The sequence below is a fragment of the Motacilla alba genome, chromosome 1, assembly GCF_015832195.1.
Source record: "Motacilla alba alba isolate MOTALB_02 chromosome 1, Motacilla_alba_V1.0_pri, whole genome shotgun sequence".
Taxonomy (NCBI): domain Eukaryota; kingdom Metazoa; phylum Chordata; class Aves; order Passeriformes; family Motacillidae; genus Motacilla; species Motacilla alba.
Window position 1 is genome coordinate 926,752 of NC_052016.1, and position 24,282 is coordinate 951,033.

The 24,282-nt window shown below is 50.2% G+C and overlaps 1 protein-coding gene across 1 annotated transcript in view; it reads left to right on the forward strand.

Annotated features, from left to right (window-relative positions):
- The window catches only part of MRPS6 (mitochondrial ribosomal protein S6), a 42,738-nt gene extending 23,073 nt beyond the window's left edge, over positions 1-19,665 (forward strand). The window contains exons 2-3 of the mRNA XM_038136783.1: positions 6,842-6,981; positions 19,021-19,665. Of these exons, the coding sequence (XP_037992711.1) occupies positions 6,842-6,981; positions 19,021-19,201 (321 nt within the window). The 3' untranslated portion in view covers positions 19,202-19,665. The remainder of the gene's footprint in view (positions 1-6,841; positions 6,982-19,020) is intronic.
- The last annotated feature ends 4,617 nt before the right edge of the window (positions 19,666-24,282 follow it).

The following is a 24,282-nucleotide window of genomic DNA, read 5'->3' on the forward strand; positions in this document are numbered from 1 at the left end:
TCAGTTTCCCTGTGGCTGTGCTGGTGGAGGGAAAGGGAACGAGCCAGGAGGTTTCACATCTGGTTCTTCTCTCTTTAATCGTGTTGGACTCGGGGATTTGCTTTTTGGGTGTTTTGGGCTTCATTTCTGAGGTGTTGGTGGAGTGACAGAATTCAGTTTATGATGTTTATAACCCTTTGTCAGCAGGGATTTTTAATATTTACCTGACTCCTGTTTGTGGGCTAGCTTTGTGTATCCCAGGATTTATCTGGCAGAATTTGAGCAAGGGGTTGGCAAGATGCCCTCTTCCCTGGGTGAAAACATTGTGACTTCCACATTCTTCTGCTCCAGAGCCAAGGATGCTTGTGTTCTGCAAAAGCAGGAGGATTTAAAAATTACAGCTGTGGGCCTCAAAAAGTGCTGTGGAGGGTTTTTCACTCACCACGTTCAGCTTTGCCTTTGTCCTGGCTCGTTGTCCTGGGGCAGCAGTGAGGATGTGCAGGATGGGTGTAAGAGCTGTGTGGCCAGAGCCAGCTCTGACCCCTGACAGTTCCTCTCCTGGAAGGGACAGATGGCTTAGACCAGCCTGGGTGGGGCAAGAGGCCGCTGGCAGCTGGGCTGGATGAGGAATTGTGTGTCCAGCAGGAGCAGGGCAGGGATTGTCCCTCTGTGCTGGGGTCCCTCCAGGGCCGTGTCCAGTTCTGCTCCTGCAGGAGAGCCCTGGAGGGGCTGGAGCGTGTCCAGGGCAGGGAAGGGAGCTGGGAAGGGGCTGGAGGATTCCTGAGGGAGCTGGGAAGGGGCTGAGCCTGGAGCAAAGGAGGCTCAGGGGGGCCCTTGTGGCTCTGCACAAGTCCCTGCCAGGAGGGGACAGCCGGGGGGGTCGGGCTGTGCTGCCAGGGCACAGGGACAGGAGCAGAGGGAACGGCCTCAGGCTGGGCCAGGGCAGGCTCAGCTTGGCCAGCAGCAGGAATTTGCCCATGGAAAGGGTGCTCAGGCCTTGGCAGGGGCTTCCCAGGCAGCTTGGCAGTGCCCATCCCTGCAGGTGTCCCCTGCAGGTGGCCCTGAGTGCTCTGGGCTGGGGACAAGGTGGCCGTGGGGCACAGCTGGCACTGCATGGGCTGGCAGGGCTGTGCCAGCCCCGGGGATTGTGGGATTCTCTAATTCTGGGAAATTGGCTGAGTTTCCACTCCAGCTCCTTCCAGAGCTGGGACAGGGACCCCAGCTGACCCTGGGGACACCCCAGTCCGTGTGGTGTCGTGCCCACTCTGTAAAACTGGGGAAGAATAAGGAAGAAGGGGGGATATTCCCTCCATGTCTTTTTTTGTTTGGATTTCATTGTTTTTCCTTTCTGCTCTTAATTAAGCTTAATGAGCATACAAGTAAATGGATGAAATATATTCACATCAAAAATCATGGCAGGAACACAATTGGGACTTCCTTCCAGCAAGGAAGGAACTTGGGACTTGGGACTTTTCTCCTTCTCAGCAAGTTCCTGATAAGGAGAACTTAGCTGTGCTGCTTTGAAGCCCTGATTAGAATGTGTTGAGGTTGGAAGAAGAGTTGAAGTTTCTGGAGTTTCAAGGAAGGTGTTTAATTAATTCCGAGGTTTAACTGATTCTGAATTGATTCTGCCTGGAAGGTGGAGGACTCTCCATCCCAAGGCCAGGTTGGACTGGGCTTGGAGCAGTCTGGGACAGTGGAAGGTGTCCCTTCCCATGGCACTGGATGATCCCTAAATCCCTTCCAACCCAAACCCTTCTGTGATGATGTGGCCATTTTTTACTTTAACTGTTTCTAGTACAAACCATTGAAATGACCCTAAATCATGGAGGTTTTGATTGTTATTTATTTCAGATTTAAAAAGCATATTTTTAGACTTCTTTTTAGAAATTCTCAAGACTTTCAGCACTCTAAAATGAATTAAATTCAGTGTTGGGATTGATGTTTTAATTTAACTCTGAGTTGATATTTATAGAGTACTTGTATTCCTTAGATTTTAGTTTAATTTCTTCTCTAATTTCCTTTGATCTTAAAAGATGAGTTAAAGAATTTAAAAAATCCATCACAGAATTTAGATTCTTTGAAGAAGAAGGGTGGTTTTTGGGAACAGAAGAGTTCAGGCATCACTTTGAGTTTAGAAGTTGCTGCTTCCTCTGCATCCAGGCCCGTGGGCTTCGTTTTCACATTTGGTTCTTTGCCTTACACACCATCCAAATGCTAATTAAGATCTGGTTTGAGGATGGGCTGCTCATTTTAATTCAGAAATAATTTTCATTACTTCCCCGCAAGTCATTTTTGGTGCCATGCCTGCTGTAACTTTCTGTTTTCCATTTCTGGGATGGTCTCTCCTGCTTCTGTGTTCACTCAGAGTGGGGTGGGAAGATGGGAAGGTTGTCATGGTCAGGAGCACCTGGGGTTTCCCATTTGTCCTTTATTCTGTCTTGGGGAAAATGGTTCTGTTGTAGATACAGAAACCTCTGTCCCTGCAGCCTGCTGTCCCTAAAATGAGCAGGCCTGGGGCTCCCAGAAAGGTGTGGGAATGTTGGGATGAGTCCAGAGGGGCTCCAGGCTGGGAGAGCTGGGGGTGCTCACCTGGGGAGGAGAAGCTGCAGGGAGAGCTCAGAGCCCCTGGCAGGGCCTGAAGGGGCTCCAGGAGAGCTGCAGAGGGACTGGGGACAAGGATGGAGGGACAGGAGCCAGGGAATGGCTGCCAGTGCCAGAGGGCAGGGCTGGATGGGATCCTGGCAATGAGGAATTGTTCCCTGGCAGGGTGGGCAGGGGCTGGGATGGAATTCCATCCCTGGATCCCTGGCAGTGCCCAAGGCCAGGCTGGACACTGGGGCTGGGAGCACCTGGCACAGGGGAAGGTGTCCCTGCCATGGCAGGGGTGGCACTGGGTGGGATTTGGGGTCCCTCCCCACCCCTGATCTTCCAGGCAGGTTTGGAGGTTTCCCCCATTCCCACTGCTCCATTTCCAGCCAGCTCATTGCCAGCTCCAGCCCAGCCCATTTTCCCCAGGGGTTCAGCACAGCTCCCACCTCTGCAGTTTCCTTGGAATGCTGCATTTATCTGGATTTTGACCTTTCCTGCCTGCCCTGAGTGGTTGTACCCGACCTGGGGCTGCTGCTCTGGGTTGTTGATACTTTTTCAGTAATTGCAGAGTTTTAAATAATTTTCACTAACAATTTCTAATGTTTTATTAAGTAGTAAATGACAGCGAGGAAATGGTTTTCCCCCTTAGTTTTGCTGCTTGGAATTGCAGCTTCCTTCTAAACATGGATTTTGCCTTATTTGATTTCCACCTCAGTAAATAATCCCAAACCAACCTTTTGTAACTGCTGAGCAACCAAAAAAAGGACATAATTTTATCCTGCTGTTACTACATTGAAGGGATAATCAAGTAATTGGGATGGAGTTATTGCTGTTTATAATTTGGGATGTGCCCACTGACTTTAAATGCTTCCTGTTGGACTGAGCAAGTGGCCAGAAGAACTTGAGAACTGTCCTAGCCCTAGAACTACTGAGGATTTGGTGTTTGCTTCCTTTTCTCCCTCCAAAGACTCTCCTTGGAGGAGGTTTTGGTGGTTGACAGAGCTTTTTTCGTAGCCAGTGCTGGATTTTCTATCCCTTGGAATTTTCTGGGGGAAATGAGATGGAAAAAGGAGCAGTGGAGTCGAGTCCTTTCACTCAGCTCTGGTTCCAGGCGGGTGGCTCCTCATTTTTTAGGAGGCATCAGCATTCCAAAGGCTTTATTTCCACGTTTGGTTTGTCTCCAAGCTGCTCTCTGAGCTTCATGGCTGATGGTCATGCCTGAAGCCACTTTGCCACCAGAGAATTCCCATTTTTTCCCAGTTCCCCTTCCTTTATACCCTTCCTGGTTGCCAGGTGACTCCTGAGGGACTGACAGAACCCATGGGAGCATTTTTGTCCCCTCTGATACACAATGTCCCCTCAGGACCAGGTGCTTGGTGCAGCTTTGATGGTTCTTTTGGGGAATTTGTGGTTTTAATCCTGGGGGGAGCAGAGGGGGCACCCCCAGGTGTGCATGGAACAGCTTCTGCTCTTGGGTGGGATTGTGCTGAGCTGACAGACTGTGAGGAGAGAGGGAGAGGCAAGGATCACAGAATTGCTGAGGTTGGAGAAGACCTGTAAGAAGATCCAGTCCAACCATGGACACCCACCAGTGTAAACCACATCCCCGGGGGCCACAGCCCCACATTCCTGGGACACCTGCAGGGATGGGCACTGCAAAGCTGCCTGGGCAGCCCCTGCCAAGGCCTGAGCACCCTTTCCATGGGCAAATCCCTGCTGCTGGCCAAGCTGAGCCTGCCCTGGCCCAGCCTGAGGCCGTTCCCTCTGCTCCTGTCCCTGTGCCCTGGCAGCACAGCCCGACCCCCCCGGCTGTCCCCTCCTGGCAGGGACTTGTGCAGAGCCACAAGGGCCCCCTGAGCCTCCTTTGCTCCAGGCTCAGCCCCTTCCCAGCTCCCTCAGGAATTCTCCAGCCCCTTCCCAGCTCCCTTCCCTGCCCTGGACACGCTCCAGCCCCTCCAGGGCTCTCCTGCAGGACCAGAACTGGACCCAGGTTTTGAGGTGGGGCCAACTGAGGACGAAGTGCTCAGGTTGTCCCCTCACCTGTGGCTGGTGTGACACCTGGGGCTACGTTTGACTTGGTGGGAGCTGTGGAGTTAACAGGTTTCTTCTGGGCAGTTCTGAAACACGTGGGGGTGGAGGAGTGGGGAATTTGGATCTGTAGACAAAAGTCCTTTGGTTTCTTCTTCCAGGAGCCCTCACTCCTGTGTGTCCCTGCTGTCCGTGTGTCTGTCCCTGGTGTCCCTGTGCATGTCCCTGTGTGCAGGAGGTCAGAGCAGCCCCAGGCTCTGCTCCAGGCCCAGCAATGGCCCCAGAGCCACGGGCAGGGGCTGAGCCCAGCAATTCCCCTGCCCAGGAGGCACAACTCCTGCCCTGGGCAGGGACCGAGCTGGAGCAGAGCCCAGACAGGGCTGGAGTCTCCTCCCTGGGACATTCCAGAGCCACCTGGACCCAGCCCTGGGCCCTGGGTGACCCAGAGGTGGCTCCAGGTGAGCACTGTGGGCCCTTCCAGCCTCACCCAACCCAGGATTCTTCACAGAATTCCCAGAATCCCTGGGTTGGAAGAGACCTTCAAGGCCATCGAGCCCAAGGCAGCCCCAACAGCTCAGCTGCACCCTGGCACCCAGTGCCACATCCAGGCTGTGTTAAACACACCCAGGGATGGGGACTGCACCACCTCCCCGGGCAGAACATTCCAGAGCTTTATCCCCTTTCTGGGAAAAACTTTTCCCTGCTCTCCAAGCTGTATTTCCCTTGGCACAGCTTGGGACTGTACCTTTCTAGAGCAAGGTGACAACTTGTCACCAACTGATGTGGCCCCAGGCCACTGCCAAAGCTCCCCAGGGCTGAGAGCAGTTGGGAATGGCTCTGGTTTGCCCTGGGGGCAGGAGGAGTGTCCAGAGCTGGAATTGCAAACCAGGCCATCCGTGCTCTTGAGAGCTCTTCCTCGTCCCCTCTGGAGCAGCAGCTCCCATTGTCTCCTCTTCCCTCCCCACGTCTGTGGGACTGGAATTGGAGCTGGGCTGGGGGACTGGAATTAGAGCTGGGCTGGGGGACTGGAATTAGAGCTGGGCTGTTCAGGAAAAAATGTTGTGGCTCCCGAGCTGGGAGCCAGGCAGGCCCATTTCCTCTGTCCCCAAGTGGGCTGGCTCTGAGGCAAACCAAGGAACCTGTGTCTGTGGATCTCTTGGTTAGCAGAGTTCAGCTTATTTTTAGTTTGGGTGATGGCCTTAGGCAAGCCAGGATAAACCATGGCAATTTTGGGAGAGGGAGAATGAGAGGGATTATAGTGACAAGCTTTCCAACCCAACAATTAGCTGATGTTTTCAGAGTATGGCCACAAGTGGGGAAGGTTGCAAATTTTACAATCCTGCATGTAGAAATCTGTGGCTTTCTTTTCTTGTTCTTTCTCTCTGGTTTTGTTTTTAAATACATGGGACTCCAATCTTTGGCTTCGTTGTGCTCAGGGACTGCACCTCACGTTGGCCTTGCAGCCACTCGGGGAATGTGCTGATCCCTGGGCATGTGGAAAAGAGACAAAAAGCCTCTGTGTCACTTGGGGGGTGAGGGATGGAGGGCAGGGAGTTTATCCAACAATATTTAATTGAATTTCATTGAAATCTGGATGGAGGTTAGGAAGGGTTTGCCATCGCTGTCCACAGCTCCTTGAAATGAGGTTGTGGAAGGGCTGCCAGAGCTGCAGGAGCCTTTGGACAACACTCCCAGGGACAGAATGGGATTGCTGGGGTGTGAGCAGGGCCAGGAGCTGGATCAGTGATCCCTGTGGGTCCCTTCCAGCCCAGGATATTCCATATTTCTCCAAGAGTTACACACATGCAGTGTAAATAAGAATATAAATGATATATATCAATTGTATATGATGGTGCTAGTTGCTGTCTCCATATCAAGCCATGGATTTGTGTTTTCCCCACACTGATCCCTTGAAATATTAGTGAACACCAACGGTGCAAGGACCCCAAAGCTGTTCCCAATCCACCATTTTCCTTTGCTAGGAATATTGATTTGTGCAAGGCTCAGACCAGGCGATTCCAGGTGAGTCAAATCCATGAACTCATCTTCTTTTTGCTGGGGCCTGACTTGGAAACGGCAGGAAATTTTCCTGGGGAATTGCCTGCTCCTAAAAATCCTCTCCCTCAATGCTTCCACTTTTTGCAGCACCCCCTCTCCAAGTGCTGAGCTGTCCGAGTCCTTTCCGCCACGCAAACCACCCAGATCTCCATGAATTCCTGACTTTTCCTTCTTTCCTTTCAAGCCTGAGACAGCTGCCGTGCTCAAACGCACCGTGGAGGCTCTGATGGAGAGGGGAGCCATCGTCAGGAACCTGGAGAACCTCGGGGAGAGGTCTCTGCCCTACAAAATCACCAAGCACAAGGAGCGCCACAAGAGAGGAGGGTACGTGGGGACACCTTCTCCTTCGGTCCTGGAAAGTGGACACCAGGACCAGCTTCTGGTCTTCTGGGGATTTTTTGGGTTGCAGGTGGGAGCTGGGAGGGCTCTCAGCAAGGTGCTGGGTGGTTGTTGGGGGGTGTGTGTCCTGCTTGGAGTGTTCTGTGTGTTTTATTCTGAGTGCTGTCAGTTTTGAGGTGGTTTTCAGTGGTGTTTGCACTGCAGAACTTTCCCCAACATAAACAATGTTATTATTTTTTAAATTACTATTTTTAGGCTGTTTCCTGATAAAAGCTCAACTTAATCTCCTAGTTGGCAGGATGGGTTCCTTTCCTCCAATGTTAATTATTAACACTAAAGTGCCCTGTAAGACTTGGTTGTGTTCCTGATACAGTTTTGGGGTTTGATAAAGTCCACAATCATGGAATGGTTTGGGTTGGGAGGGATTTTAGGGATCATCCAATGCCACCCCTGCCATGGCAGAGACACCTTCTACTGCTCCCAGCCCCAGTGTCCAGCCTGGCCTTGGGCACTGCCAGGGATCCAGGGATGGAATTCCATCCCAGCCCCTGCCCACCCTGCCAGGGAACAATTCCTCATTGCCAAGATCCCATCCAGCCCTGCCCTCTGGCACTGGCAGCCATTCCCTGGCTCCTGTCCCTCCTTGTCCCCAGTCCCTCTGCAGCTCTCCTGGAGCCCCTTCAGGCCCTGCCAGGGGCTCTGAGCTCTCCCTGGAGCTTCTCCTCTCCAGGTGAGCACCCCCATCCCCTCACTTGAGGGTGTTTAAGGTAATCCTGTGTTTTATGGAAACACAACAAATGGGAATTAACACTGGGCTGCCCCACAGTGCAGAGGGAGGTGCTGCAGCTTCCAGCCCCTGCCCAGGGTGGTTTTGCTCCTTGAGGCCACCTCTGAAATGGCTGCTGCCTCTCCCAAGGTCTGGAGATGTTGCTAAGCAACTCCCACTGCTGGGGCTGCCTAATCCAAAGAACAATTAACGAGCTGCTCCCGACGCTGCAGTGCCACAGGAGCTTGGCCAGCCCTGCTCTTCCTGCAGGGGCTCTGGGGAAGCTCAGGGGACTCCAAAGTCCTCCTTGGATCAGCTCTAGGGGTGCCTCCTGGTTTCGTTCCCTCTTCTGAGCACCTTGTGGTGCTCCTGCCAAATGGGAATGGTGAGAGCTGCCGGGGGAAGGGGGGATCTCCACCACGCTCCTGTTCCATCAGCCTGGGGAAGAGGAACTTCAGGGACTCAGAGCCCTTCCAGGGCCTTAAGGAACGCTTTAAAGAGGAGGAAAGAGGACCATCTCCTAGAACCTGTAGTGACAGACAGGGGGAATGGGTTCCCACTGCCAGAGGGCAGGGTTGGGTGGGATACTGGGGAGGATTCCTCCCTGTGGAGGTGATGAGGCCCTGGCACAGATCCCCTGGAGAAATGGCTTCTCTTCATCTCTTCTCCAAAGTTCTGGAGATGTTCCTGTCTTCTGTTGAAGAACCCAAAACCTGGCCTGCAGAAGTGCTGCCACACAAGCCAAGAGCTGTCATCCATCCTCTCCACTTCAGCACCCAAAATCAGTGGAATTTTCATCCCTCTGCCTCAGCTCCCCACGGCACAAGGAGAGGGACACCAGCTCCTTGTTCTGCCCTTGGAAAAGGCTTTCATGTTTATAAAATGCTTCTGCTCTGACAGCAGGGTGAGGTAATCACTAATTCTGTCCTGAGACAAGAATTTCTCAGCTCCCATGGGCATGCAACAGGATTTCATCCTACATTGCAAAACTGGCAGGGTCAAGCTGTGGTTTGAAAAAAAAACCATGTGGAGCAGGAGAGCAAAACAGGCACAGGCACAATGGCAGTGCCTGAAGTGAGTCAGGGACAGGTTTGGGTTGGAAGGGACCTCAAAGCCACCAGTGCCACCCCTGCCACGGCAGGGACACCTTCCACTGTGCCAGGCTGCTCCAGCCCCAGTGTCCAGCCTGGCCCTGGGCACTGCCAGGGATCCAGGGGCAGCCCCAGCTGCTCTGGGAATTCCAGCCCAGCTCCTGCCCATCCTCACAGGGAGGAAATTTTTCTTAATATCCGATCTAACCCTGTGATTTTTCACTCTGAAGCCATTCCCTGTGTGCTGTCCCTGCATGCCCTGGAAATTGTCTCTCTCCAGGTTTCCTGGGGCTCCTGCAGGCCCTGCAAGGCCACCCTGAGCTCAGCCCAAAGCTTCTCCTGTGCAGCTGAACAATGCCAGCTGTGCCAGCCTTTGCTGCCAGCAGAGCTGCTCCAGCCCTCTGCTCATCCTGGAGCCTCCTCTGGGCTCTCTGCAGCAGCTCCAGCTCCTCCCAGCGCTGGGCCCAGGGCTGGGGCAGCTCTGCAGCTGGGGAATCACCTGAGGGGCACAGGGGCACAATCCCAATCCCAGTCCCAGTTCCAGTCCCAATCCCAATCGTACTCCTAATCCCAGTCCCAATCCCAACCCCAATCCTAGTCCCAGCCCCAATCCCAGTCCCAGTTCCTGTCCCAATCCCAGTCCCAATCCCAGTTCCAACCCCAATCCCAGTTCCAACCCCAATCCCAACCCCAACCCCAATCCTCCTGGAGAGCTTTGAGCAAACCCCTCCTGTCTGCAGGGCCCCCAGAGCGGGTGGATTTTATGTGCTGAGTAAAACAAGGCTTTAGGAACCAATAACTGCCACCTTCCAGGAGGAAACCATCAGATCCAAGCCTCCTCCTCCTCCTCCTCCTCCGCCTCCCAGGTCAGATGTCCCCAAATGTGTCTCAGTCCCTGCTCCTGCCCTCGCTGGTGTGACAGGAGCCTCCCCCAGCCCCCGGTGTTTGGGAGCAGAAGGGATTGAGGGAGGTGCTGCAGGACACGCTTGGTGTGCCTTGCTTTGGGATGGGGAGGCAGCTGGCACGGGCAGGGCTGGGCATTCCTGAGGATCGCGTTCCTGCAGGCTTTCCTGGGGAGTTCGCAGCTCCGTGGACAGGCAGGGTGGAATCCTGCTGGGCCATCCAGTGTTTTGTATTGGAAAATAAAACACTGAGGAAATCAAGCATTATCCATCAATAGGAAGTGGTAAGACAGTTTTGGAGCCACCTTTTAAAATCAGCCAGTTCTACTCTGCAGCAGCTGTAAAAAAATGATCTTTTTTTTTTTTTTTTTTAATAGGACAAAGTTGAAAAGAAAATAAACAACTTTTCCAGACACCTCCCTGAGCTCCTGGATTTTCCATTAAATCCTGGAATCTTTTCTCCCTCCCAGCCAATTTGCAATTCTCCTGTGTCCCTTCTGGAGCAGGATGGTGTGGAGTGGGACACTGGATAATCCAGAACATTCCACCTTTCCTTAGTCTTGGCTTATTCTGAATTAACTTAAGAGGCTTCTGTGAGAATTCACAGGAGTGTTTGGGGAGAGCATCTTGAATCTTCCAAAACTTGTTTGAAGTTTAAAATATTTTTTAAAGTTTTTTTTTTTTAAATTTTCCTGTCTCTCAGAGCTTTAACTGATTTCTTTTCCTACAGCATGTAGTTAGTTGGAGATTTGGGATGGACACTCCATCCTTGGACCTCCTGGCTGGTGAATTATATGCAAATGAATCTAATATATAATGATATAAAAATTAAAGGAATGGGGCTTGCACTCAGCTGGGCTGCTGGAAGGTTCCCTGCCCATGGAATGATCTTTAACTTCCCTCCCAACCCAAACCATTCCCTGATTTTCAGGGCAAAGCTTGTGCAGGTTTTGGTGGTGATTTTAGAGATGGGGAGAGAGCTGAAGGAGAAAATACAAATTGATAAATCAGCAGGAGGGATGGTTTGTCCTTAGAAAAGGGATTTTTCCCAGAGCTCTGGAGTGCTCCAGCACCATCTGGGATATTGGGGATAGAAAGTCAATGCAGGCACGTTACAAACTTAACAATATCCAGGAGACTCCACAAAGAAAAGGAATTTTCTGGCATTTGCTGTGTAAAGCAGATTTCTCCAAGCCTGCCAAGGGGGATTGTGGCTCCACTGGCAGGAGCAGAGACTCTCCTGAAGCCCTCAGATCCTACAAACAATGGGATTATCCTACAAACAATGGGATTATCCTACAAACAATGGGATTATTCCTGCTCATTGAGGATGAGGTGTTAAAATTTAGGTTTTTCTCTTAAATGCATCTCTTTGGACATCCTCCTCCTTTTGTTTTTATTTTTATTTTGGAAGACCTAATATTGACAGTATTTGCCTGTAGCTCATTATGAAAATTGAGTTTTGGGAATCGTGTGGATTCATTAAAGGATCAAACTTTTCAATCCCTGATTTTCTGATCTTTAAACTGAATTAGCCACTCATTCACATTCATTTTATTCAGAGTGGAACACGAATAGAATATTTTGGTTTTTAAGTATTCCGGAGAATGATTTGAAATTGTAACAATTCATCTTGTGGCTGAATCAAATGTGCCAAGGACCAGGTTCCAGGTATGGAAATCTAGGTGAGACTTTGAGCCTGACTTGCCCAGGATGTGAAAAACCAGGGGGAAAATGTATTTAAATAAAGATTGCCAACCTTTCTCTCCTGCTGGGCAACAGATTTGTGCCAAGCATTTCTTTCACTCGCCACTACTTGTTATTAATGAGTGCAATTCAATTCTTTTAAGGTGCTTGGTGGGTTTTTTTGGTCCCAGAGGTGTTTCTGCCTGGCACAAACAAAACCAAACTGATTTAAATAAGGTGTGTGCCAGCCTTTTGAATGGAAGGAATGCTCAACTCAGGCTCTGTTTGCTGTTTGGGATGCTCCGGGAGCCCTGAATCCCTCTCCAGGCTGGGGCTGGCTGAGCACAGCGCAGCAGATTTGGTCAGGGCTGAGCTGGAGCAGATTCCAACGGGTTGTAAAGTGATAGTAGCACACCCGGGGTGGCACTTCGTGGTTCCCTGTTTGCTCTGGCCTTGCCTCAACCCCACCCTTGTGCCTCTCCATGGCTCAGGGGGTTTTTGGGGTCAGCTTTGGGCTGGGGGGGGGTTTGACTTTGGACATGATCCAAAGGCAGCTCCAAAACAACCAGGAAAAAACCCAAAATAGGATTCACACTGAATCCTTTGGGGGATTCCTTTGGGGAGGCGATGGCTCCAAGGATTTGCAGGTCAGGAATCTGTGAAGCTGCAGGAGCTGGGATGGGGGATTGAGGAGCAACTTGGAGTACTGGGGGTTGGAATTTCAGAGGTTTTGGTGGTTTTTAGCCCCACTCCAGTGTTTCCATTGTTATTTTTGGTCTCTGGGGCAAAGGTGATGGAGCTCAGCCTGCTCAGGGTTTGGGAATGATGGAGCACCAGGGCCTTTCCTTCTCCTTGGTTTTGGGATGTGTGGGATTCCCTCTGTTAAATCTGCCTGGGACACAGGAATGTTTTCACCTCACCACGTTTTCATCCTTTCATTCACTTTATTTTATTGAGTTGCACATTTATTTCTGTGGCAGTGCCCCAGGCCAGGCTGGACAGGGCTGGAGCAGCCTGGCACAGGGGAAGGTGTCCCTGCCATGGCAGGGGTGGCACTGGATGAGTTTAAATTCCCTTCCAACCCAAACCATTCCATGATTTACGAGTTCTCCAGCAAAACTCTGATAATTCATAACAATTTCCATGTTCTATTTGCCAGTTTTTCGTGGCCTTGTTGTTTCTTCTTTCTTGCTTTCAAGTTTGATTTTGAAAAGATGGCAATTTTCTTTTGTTATTTGCTTGCTTTGCCTCTTCATCTTTTTGTTTTGCTCTTCACTCACAGTTGTCTCCTCAGCCCCCGTGTTCTCTGAAATAGCAAACCCAGGGCTTGCTTTTGTTCTTGCTGAACTGCATTTTGGGAATTTAGCAGGAATTCTCACCCAGGAATTGCATTTTGGAGGGTTCATCAGGAATTGTCATCCAGCTGGGGGAGTTAATCAGGAATTCTCTTGCAGGAATTGCAATTTGGGGGGCTCATCAGGAATTGCATTTGTGGAATTCATCAGGAATTATAATCCAGGAATTGCATTCTGGGAGTTTATCAGAAATTATCATCCAATTTGGGGAGTTTATCAGAAATTATCATCCAATTTGGGGAGTTGATTAGGAATTATCATCCAATTTGGGGATTTCATCAGGAATTCTCACCCAGGAATTGCAATTTGGGGGGTTTATCAGGAATTATCATCCAACTGGGGGAGTTAATCAGGAATTCTCATGCAGGAATTGCATTTTGGGGGGTTCATCAGGAATTACATTTTGGGAATTTATCAGGAATTATCACCCAGGAATTGCATTTGGGGAGTTGATCAGGAATTATCATGCAGGAATTCCTGAGCTGATCAGGAATTCTCACCCAGGAATTGCATTTTGGGGAGTTTATCAGGAATTGCATTTGGGGAGTTCATCAGGAATTCTCATCCAGGAATTGCATTTTAGGGGAGTTCATCAGGAATTCTCACCCAGGAATTTCTGTGTTCATCAGGAATTCTCATCCAGGAATTGCATTTGGAGAGTAGATCAGGAATTCTCACCCAGGAACTGATTTTGGGGAGTTCATCTTCACACGTGCCTGGGGGATTTTCTGCAGGAGGTGAATTCCAGGGTCCCTGAGGATCAAGGGAGCATCCAAGGGGGCAGAAATTCCAGGTGGTTTTGCCAAAGCACCTGCCCAGGAAAGGCTCTTGTTTCCAGGACCTAAACCAGCAGGAATGGATGGTTATTGAGAGGAATAATTCAATAATTGACCATGGAACCATGGGCTGGGTTGGGCTGGAAGGGATCCTGAAGATCTTTCCATTCCAGCCCAGCACCTTCCACTCTCCCAGGCCGCTCCAAGCCCCATCCAACCTCAATTTCCAGGCGTGAGGAATCCACAGCCTCTCTGGACTCCCCCTTTTTTTGACTCCTGTGGAAACATTTCCATGTAAATTTTGTGACATGTTCAGGCTTTGCCTCTCCCCACAAAGCAGCTGAGCTTTGGAAGTTGCACAATTCATTTTTAAGCCTCCTGCTTGTGGCAGGATGAAATTTTCCACGTGGATGGAGAGGTTGGAGTGGCCCCCTGATCGTCCCCCACTGCCTGGCTATAATTTGATTGCCTTGATTTGTGAGAGTGAAATAATGGTTACCTGTCAGGAACGTTCTCTGGAGCGTTCACAGGTTTGAACAGCCCTCTCCCCACCCTTTGTGGAACCCAAATTATGCAGAGCTCGTGTTTTTTCCTTTATTCTCCAAACGTGTTCGGCCTCGCTCAAGTCGAGCCTCTTGATGCTTCCCATGGCTCTTGAAGACCAAAGAGGGCAGAACAAAAAACATATGAAAGGAGCTGCAATTTCTCCTTACCTAACCCCCCCAAAATAAATTTAAACTTGCTGCCCAACCCAGCTTGTGGCTGTTTGGATTTTAGACCATCTGGAGCTGTTTGGGCTACAAGGTGTCCTGGCTGTGCAGAGCACTGGGAGGAGAACAAAGGCAGCTGGAATATTTGTGGATTTCTGCTCATTTGAAGTATTTTCTGCTCAGCTGATTGTCTTCTTCCACTAGATGGGGCTTTCTTCATTGATGAGTTGAACCATCACTGAGCCTTCCAGTTCTTCTCCCCATGACAGTGTGGATGTGCCTCAAGGATCAAAGCCCTGAAATGTTTGGGATGTTTTCTCCTTTCCACCTTACCTTTGGAAGTGCCCTTTGGAGTTTTGGTGCTTTTTAGAGGCCTTGGGCCAAGCTGGTGATGTGGAGGCACCAGAACCCACCAAACCCTGTGGCACCCTTGTGCAAGCTCCTTGACTGAGCGTGGTGGCCACTGGGCTTGGTGGGGTGGCAACCAGCCACCATTTAGAGGGGTTGACCTTAATTTTAATTTCTTTTTTTTTTTCTTAATGATCTTTAAATTAATGAAACATCTTTCCATGGTTCAATCAGCTGAACAGCAGGTGCCTGTGGACGGAATTTGGGAAATGCCATTCCTGGGCCAAGCTTTCTGTGGATCATTCCCATCACTGCTGGGGCACAGTTTTGGTCACTAAAGTCCAACTTTTGGGTTGGATCTGGTCCTTCCCAGATTTTCGAGGAACTTCCACTGCCATATTTGTAAAAGCTAAAGGCAACGCTTGTCCTGGTGCTTTTCACAACCCCTGATCACGAGCTTGCCCTGCTGAGGAGGGGCAAAGCAAATCCCCCCATTTCCACGGCCTTAAAAATGCAAAAAAATAAAAATTATTTTTGTGGATGTACCTTAAATGAAGGCAACGTGGAGCTCCTCCTGCACCTGCTGCGGTTTCCTCCAGGTGTTTTCTGCTCCTTTCACTTCTGCTGCTCCTCGGAACATTTCCTTTCCCTTGGATCTTCCACCTTCACACAAGGGAGACATTTTGGGGCCAAAACCTTGGCACCCCACGGGCTCTTCCCGAGGCCAGCCCATCTTCACTGCTCCCCTTGGCTCAGAGTTGTATTCCAGGAGGATTTCAAAGGGAATCTTCATCCAGGATCCTTGAAGTCCTACCCTGGCCATCTGAAAGCAACAGATTTGAGCATCCTTAGGACTCAAGGTTCAAACAATTTCTGGCTTGAATTTGGTAAATTTGAGAAATGAAACCTGGCTCTTTTTTTGTCCTCTTTTTTTTTTTTTTATTTCGCTCTTATACAAAGGCACGTCCTCCTTTATTTGAGACCATCTTACATTTTAATTTTTTTTTTGGAGTTAATGCATTGTTTCAGTGCGTTCCAGTCTGCTCCCCTGCATTTAAATCATCCTTGTGTTTGCAGTCAAGCAGGAGGACAAAAATAACCGTGGGCTCATCGTGAATCAGTGGAATTTTCCTGCATTTCTCCCCTGGTGACTCCTAGAGAGCACAAATGCTTTTTGCATTTCTGTTTGCAGGAGCGAGGTGGTTTCCCTGCTGCATTCCTGTATTTTTCCCTGGCTTTGTCTCGCTGGGATTTGGGGTTGTTTACTCCACAAACAGCAGCGTTGTGGGGTCAGAGATCACTGCCTGCAAGGAAGGTTTGAGGCTTTAAAAACCCCCCCGGCCTCCTGGCAGCTGATTGCAACGTGGAGATTTGAGGGGAAGGGGTTCAGATCTCCTCAGGGATGTCATTGTCCATTGTGTTGCTCATTGTTTTTCCAGCCCTTCTTTCTTTCCTGAAGAAATCCAGTTTTTTTGGGTTTTTTTTATGCTGTTTCTCTCTCCCCTCTCTCTCTCTCTCTTTGTTTTGTTGTGGCAGAGAGAAGCAATCTTGCTCACGTTGGGGAGAGAGGTGGTTGTTTTTTGAAACCCCACGTTTTTTTTTTTTCCCCAGTGCCTGCAATTTTGATAAAATACCTTTTCCTGAGAGGAGTCAGAAAGATCTGCTGGAACAGCTCATCCTCCCTTCCCCCCCGCTCTCCTTGGCTTATCAACAGTGCGTCAGTGGAAATTTCCACCCTTTGCTAATGGCAGAGAAAGAACAAAGTTGCAAAGCAGCCTTCGGAGGGAAGGAGGAAAAAAAAAAAGAAAAAAACAAAACAAAACAAAAAACAAAAAACAACCCTCTTGCCGTTTCAGGAGCACGATGAAAAAGCAGCAGATGAGAGCTGGGCAGAAATGGAATTAAAACTCTGGATGCAGAGCGGGGATGGCAGTGGGATCAGGGGCAAGGGGCAGGGATCCTGCCTGGGGATGGCAGTGGGATCAGGGGAAAGGGGCAGGGATCCTGCCTGGGGATGGCAGTGGGATCAGGGGCAAGGGGCAGGGATCCTGCCTGGGGATGGCAGTGGGATCAGGGGCAAGGGGCAGGGATCCTGCCTGGGGATGGCAGTGGGATCAGGGGAAAGGGGCAGGGATCCTGCCTGGGGATGGCAGTGGGATCAGGGGCAAGGGGCAGGGATCCTGCCTGGGGATGGCAGTGGGATCAGGGGAAAGGGGCAGGGATCCTGCCTGGGGATGGCAGTGGGATCAGGGGAAAGGGGCAGGGATCCTGCCTGGGGATGGCAGTGGGATCAGGGGAAAGGGGCAGGGATCCTGCCTGGGGATGGCAGTGGGATCAGGGGAAAGGGGCAGGGATCACCCGCTGGGATTGCTGCCCCCATCCTCCCTCCTGCTAGGTGAGAGGGTTTGCAAGGCTGCTTCCCACGGCGGAGAGCTCGAGTGTCATCTGCTGAATCCACCAGTGGGACTGGAATGGCTTTACCAGAGCATCAACCCCACCTTCCCTGATTTCAGGGGGGTGCATCCTTAGATCCTGCTGGGCCGCGCTTCCACAAAATTGGCCAGGCTGGACAATGGTCCCTGTCCCTAAACTCCAGCCCTGGTGGCATCTCTGCATTCCGGGGCCCACAGAGCAGTGGGCGCCCGAGTTGCCCAAAAGCCAAATTTTGTTGCTGTGGGGATTTGTGATGAGGAGGGAGCCCGGCAGAATTCCTCCAGATCCCTGGGACAATCCCTGGGCCAATTCCTGCAGCTCAGGCACGCTGCACTGCTGGGCTGGCAGGGGCTGGCACTGCTCCCTTGGCTCCAGGGACACCCTGGCACAGCCCATTCCAGCTGGGCACCTCTCCTGCCTCAGCATTTGGGGTGTCGTGTGGGATTTTTACCATCCTACCCCTCCCATAAAGAATTCTGGATTTCCTGGGAAGGATTTGGGGATGAGTTGGACTCAAGCTAACCCTGAGCTTTTATTTCAAACAATCCGGGCACCAAAATGCGAGAAAAAACTTGGGAATTCTCATTTAAAAGAACCCCAGAGGAGCAGAAAAAACTTAAGAATTGTCATTTAAGAAACCCCCCAGAAGAATTCCTTGAATTGCAACCCAGGTGCTTGGTTGGTTTTGTCCCAGCCCAGGTATTTTGGTGGGGTTTGTTCCAGCCCAGGTATTTTGGTTAATTTTGTTGTAGCCCAGGTATTTTGGTGGAATTATCCCAGGTATTTTGGTGGATTTGGTCCCAGCCCAGGTATTTTGGTGGATTTGGTCCCAGCTGAGGTGTTTTGGTGGGGTTTGTTCCAGCCCAGGTATTTTGGTGGATTTGGACCAGATATTTTGGTGGATTTGGTTCCAGCCCAGGTATTTTGGTTAATTTTATCCCAGCCCAGGTATTTTGGTGGATTTGATTCCAGTCCAGGTATTTTGGTGGATTTTGTCCCAGCTATTTTGGTGGGGTTTGTTCCAGCCCAGGTATTTTAGTGGATTTTGTTCCAGGTCAGGTATTTTGGCTGATTTTGTCCCATCCCAGGTATTTTGGTTAGTTTTGTTCCAGCTCAGTATTTTGGTTAATTTTATCCCATCCCAGGTACTTTGTCTGATTTTGTTCCATCAAAGGTATTTTGGTGGATTTTGTCCCAGGTATTTTGGCTGATTTTGTCCCATCCCAGTATTTTGGTTAATTTTGTCCCATCCCAGAATTTTGTCTGATTTTATCCCATCCCAGTATTTTGGTTAATTTTATCCCACCCCAGTATTTTGGTTAATTTTGTCCCATCCCAGTATTTTGGCTGATTTTATCCCATCCCAGGTATTTTGTCTGATTTTGTCCCATCCCAGTATTTTGGCTGATTTTATCCCATCCCAGTATTTTGGTTAATTTTGTCCCATCCCAGTATTTTGTCTGATTTTATCCCATCCCAGTATTTTGTCTGATTTTATCCCATCCCAGAATTTTGGCTGATTTTATCCCATCCCAGTATTTTGGCTGATTTTATCCCATCCCAGTATTTTGTCTGATTTTATCCCATCCCAGTATTTTGTCTGATTTTATCCCATCCCAGTATTTTGGCTGATTTTATCCCATCCCAGAATTTTGTCTGATTTTATCCCATCCCAGTATTTTGGCTGATTTTATCCCATCCCAGTATTTTGGCTGATTTTGTCCCATCCCAGTATTTTGGTTAATTTTATCCCATCCCAGTATTTTGGTTAATTTTATCCCATCCCAGTATTTTGGCTGATTTTATCCCATCCCAGTATTTTGGTTAATTTTGTCCCATCCCAGTATTTTGTCTGATTTTATCCCATCCCAGTATTTTGTCTGATTTTATCCCATCCCAGGTATTTTGGCTGATTTTATCCCATCCCAGTTTTCATTTGCTGTGTTTCTCGTTGCAGGTATTTCCTGATAGACCTGGAGGCCCCCCCTTCCCTGGTGTCCCCCATGATGGATCATTTGGGACGGGACATTGATGTCATCAGGAGGGCTTTTGTCAAACGCCCCGTGGCCAAGGCAGAGGAATGCAGTGGCATCCTCCCAGTCAGCCCTGAGGAGAAGCTCTCTGCCAAGAAAAACTGAAAATCCCAAACGTTTGAAACCTTTTTTTTAACCCATTTTTTAATTGCTGCTGTGGAAAAGATTTGTGATAAATCCACCACAAAAAAAATAAAATTAAAAAATCACTTTTGGCCATGGGATGTGTGTGGTCTGTCACGGGATCTTCATTGCTGTAACAACTGAGGTTTCTTTTTGTTTAAAATAATTGGGATGGTTTTAATCTGGGTGCTTATCTTGCTGTTTGACAACTCTGCAAATTGATTTGCTTTTCTCTCTGGGAGCATTACATTGATAATGAAGATTTCTCCAGCAGCAGGATGCTATAAATAGCATTTTTTTTTTCCCAGAGATTACTCCAGAATATGGATATTTACAGGAGAGATTAAGAAGTCTGCAGTGTAAATATAGAAATCTAGGGTGTGATTTGGTGGGGGTTTGTTTGGGAGAAAAAAAAAAAGGCAATAAAAGTGTGGTTAAAAGTAAAACCTGACTCTTTTTCTTTTAAATTAAGTATTAAAAATTCCCAAAACTTGCACTGCCAAAAGCCACCTCATGGTCCTCAAGGGAAACAACCAAAGCACAGGTAAAAATTCCTTTTTAGGTAAGGTCAGAAAATTCCAGGTGGGAATTAGAGACTCCCCAAGCTTTTGTAGGAGCTGGAGCATCAGAGATGTTTTGTTTTGCCATCAAGTGGACATTTCAAACTGGGAAAAACATCCGAATAAAGTGTTCATGTGTCTTTTTTGCCTTTTTTTTTGGCTGAAAACAGGAGGAAAATCAGTGATATTATTGTTATATATAAAGACCTCCTGCTCTCTGATGTAAATCCAGTGGTTGGATCATTCCTAGGGGGGTTTTGTGCTCTTTTTTTTTTCTTTGGATGTTGAATTTTGGGGAGGAAAAGAAACCAGTTCTTCTGAATATCCTAATTTTTTTGAATGCATCAGAAAAAAGAATGACATTTTCTTTTTCTTTACATCTTTAAGAGTTAAGAATGTCTGGATTTGTGGAGTTTGTTTGTTTGGGGGTATTTTCATCACGGGTTTTTTAAAATTTAAATTTGGTTTTCTTCTTTTTTTCTTTTAATTCTCTCTTTTTTTTTTCCCTATTTTATTTTTTTTTCCTTTCTTTTAATTTTCTTTTTTTTTTTTTTTCTGGAAAAATCATTGGAAGAACAGAGGGAATACACTACACACTCCCTGAAGCTGACTCTGTATTAGAGGTGCTTTCATTGCTGTGCTTGCTGCCTGCTCCAGGCAGAGCTTTCCTTTTCCATGATTTTTCCTTGTGGGACAGAGCTGGCTCCCAGCCAGGGATGAGCTCAGCCAGGAGGAGCTGAGGTGAGTTTGGGAATCTGTGCCCCAGGTTTGGCTCCCTGAGCTGCCCTGGCTGCTGAAAAGTCACATTTTGGGTGTAAAAAGTGCCAGCTGCAAGAATGTGTCTTACTCAGGGGTTTCACTGAAGGTTTTAATCAAAAAGGGGACAGAAAGGTTGGGGTTTAAAGGGATTTTGCCTCAGAGCTGGAATTTGGATTGAAGGGGAATAACTAAGATTTCAACTCCACTCCCTGGAGCTCAGCAGACGCTGCAAATGTAAAAATGCTGCTTATTTGTCCTTTTCCCATTTCTTTGGCGTAGTTTTAAAATTCGCATTTAATTTGTCCCACTTTCAAGGTTGATCTTCAAATCCCTGGGGTTGGGAAAGATTCCCAAGGTCACCCAGTCCCAGCTGTGCCCCACGGCCACCTTGTCCCCAGCCCAGAGCACTCAGTGCCACCTGCAGGGGACACCTGCAGGGATGGGCACTGCAAAGCTGCCTGGGCAGCCCCTGCCAAGGCCTGAGCGCCCTTTCCATGGGCAAATTCCTGCTGCTGGCCAAGCTGAGCTTGGCCACCTTGGGCTGCAATGCCCAAAATGGTCCCAAAATGCACGAGCGGGCACGGGGTCTCTCCCTTGGCTCAGCTCTGCTCCATTTGCACCTTGCAGTTCATTGTCCCGTTCCAGCTTTAGCCCAGGCACTCCCACCCTGCTTGTTTGTCTCTCTCCAGCCCACGCTGTTTGTGCTCCTGGGCTGAGCTTTGGATCATTTGTCCTTGGTGCCCAGCTGGAGCAGGAATTGTTTTGTGTCCCTGCTCTGTGCAGAGAGCTCAGCATCCCATAATGTGAACCCAGCCCCACACACTGAAGCAGCACAGAATGTGAAAAATAGAAAAGCTCAAACCTGAGGCATCATGGCTGTTCCCTGTTTTTGGGGGACAAGCAGGGTGACAATGTCACAGGGTCTGCTCCATCTGTGGGCACTGGGACCTGGCAGAGACGAGGGAGCCAGGAGCAGGATTGTCCTAAAGATGCACAGGCAGCATTCCCACTCTTCTGCTCAGGAAATGCCAGGAATGAAATATTCTCATTCCTTAAATATTGAGGATGAGGGGACTTCAGGAGTGCTCCTGGCATGATCATGAAGGATCCTCCTACTCTGAGGGTAGGGTATTCCCAGTTGTCCCAGCCACTGGAAAGAACACAGAGTTTGCTTTGATAATCCCTGGAATCCCCTATAAATAATTCCCTGCCCTCTACCGAGAAACAATTCCGGAAGAGCTGCACCCAGCCCAAAGGGGAAGAGAAACAGAACCCAGAGTGACCCGGTGCACCTGGTGCTGCTCAGATCAGTTTGGGATCGCTGCCAGGGCAAGCAGGACGATCATCAGGAAGGCAAAGCTGCAGAAAAGGAGTTTTCCAAGGAGTTTTCCAAGAAGTTTTCCAAGAAACTCCAGAGCCAAAGGCTTTGTTTGCTGTGCAGGGCATGGGCAGGGAGGAGGTGGGTGCTGGTGTGTTGGGTCCTGCTCAGCTTCTCATCCCTGGCAGTGCCCAAGGCCAGGCTGGACACTGGGGCTGGAGCAGCCTGGGGCAGTGGGAGGTGTCCCTGCCATGGCAGGGGTGCAACCAGGTGAGTTGGAGGTTCCTTCCAGCCCAAACCATTCCATGATTCCATGGCTTTGCTTTCTTTTTGTGTCCTATCATCTGTCTTTATCTCAGCTCACAAGTTTTCCAATTCTCTCCCCATCCCCTGGGGGTGTCCCTGTGCCTGGCTGGGCTTTGGCTGCCAGGTTCAACCACGAGGTCCTTTTTGGTGCTCCAAGGGTTGAGATCCCAGAATCCCAGAATTGTTATTGTTGGAAGGGACCTCTGGAGATCACCCAGTCCAACCCCCTGCCCAGGCAGGGTCACCCCGAGCAGTGACACAGGGACACATCCAGGTGGGTTTGGGGGGGCTCCAGAGAGGGAGAATCCATCCCTCTGGGGATGGACAGCTGTTCCAGGGCTCCATGGAAAGAGATTCCTCCTCTGTTTGGGGTGGAATTTGTTGTGTTTTTTGTTTCATGGCCACTGCTCCTTGTCCTGTCACTGGTACCACTGGAAATACAGCACAATTCTGACGGGAATGTGTTAAAACAGATTTATGAAGAGCATTTTTTGCATCAGTTTCACAGTCCCTGGTCACAATGGTGATTTATTTGCTCTCAGAGCTGAGGCGCTCCCAGACCTGCTCCAGGTGACACCTCCCTGGCTGTGGCTGTCCCCTGTTTGTCCCCTCTGAGGGCTGGGTGCAGGTTCTCACTTCTCTGGGCCGTGGAACGCGGGATTGTGAGGTGAGAAAATTCCGGGTGGTGGGACAAAGCCAGAGCTCTGCCCTGACCTCTGGGTGCTGGGAGCCTTCACTTGGAATTACAGAATCCCAGAATCCCAGATTGTTTTGGGTTGGGAGGGATTTTAGGGATCACCCAGTGCCACCCCTGCCATGGCAGGGACACCTTCCCCTCTGCCAGGCTGCTCCAGCCCCAGTGTCCAGCCTGGCCTTGGGCACTGCCAGGGATCCAGGGATGGAATTCCATCCCAGCCCCTGCCCACCCTGCCAGGGAACAATTCCTCATTGCCAAGATCCCACCCAGCCCTGCCCTCTGGCACTGGCAGCCATTCCCTGTGTGCTGTCCCTCCATCCTTGTCCCCAGTCCCTCTGCAGCTCTCCTGGATCCCTTTAGGAGCTGATTTCCCTGATCTCCCTGTGCTGGGAGGGTGAACCACTGCTGAGAATTCCAGCATTTCTCCCTGGCTAGGATCTTCTGCTCCTCAGCCTCTGCTGGCTCTGAGTAATCAGGGACTGGGAGAGGGTTGTAAATCCCAGCATCCCAATCCCCGCTGCCCGGGACATTCCTGCCGACCTCGGGGAGCTCTAAAAACGGCTGTGGTCTAAAACCCCTCCCTAATTGCACTGTGAGGAGCACGAGCCCCCTCCCAGGGTTATTCTGGTGGGAATTGCACAGTCCCTGAAAGCTGGCATTTAGGGAAGGACAATAGTGGTGTTCCTCATGTGAGAATCCACAGAAATGTGCTGGGTTCTCTCAGGGAGAGCCGAGGCCAAACCGCAGAGCCCAGCTGGAGTCCCGGGGCAGGGGGGGGTGAGCAGAAGTATTTGCTGAGGGATTTTTGGGAGGATGAAACCCAGTCCAGGGGTTCACCAAGGTGCCTTGCTCCTGCAGACACGTGCAACACTTGCTTTTCACAGAATCCCCAGATCCCAGGGGATGGAAAAGATTCCCAAGGTCATGGAGTGCCAGCTGTGCCCCACGGCCACCTTGTCCCCAGCCCAGAGCACTCAGTGCCACCTGCAGGGGACACCTGCAGGGATGGGCACTGCAAAGCTGCCTGGGCAGCCCCTGCCAAGGCCTGAGCACCCTTTCCATGGGCAAATTCCTGCTGCTGGCCAAGCTGAGCCTGCCCTGGCCCAGCCTGAGCCCGTTCCCTCTGCTCCTGTCCCTGTGCCCTGGCAGCACAGCCCGACCCCCCCGGCTGTCCCCTCCTGGCAGGGACTTGTGCAGAGCCACAAGGGCCCCCTGAGCCTCCTTTGCTCCAGGCTCAGCCCCTTCCCAGCTCCCTCAGGAATTCTCCAGCCCCTTCCCAGCTCTCTTCCCTGCCCTGGACACGCTCCAGCCCCTCCAGGGCTCTTCTGCAGGAGCAGAACTGGACACGGCCCTGGAGGGACCCCAGCACAGAGGGACAATCCCTGCCCTGCTCCTGCTGGACACACAATTCCTCATCCAGCCC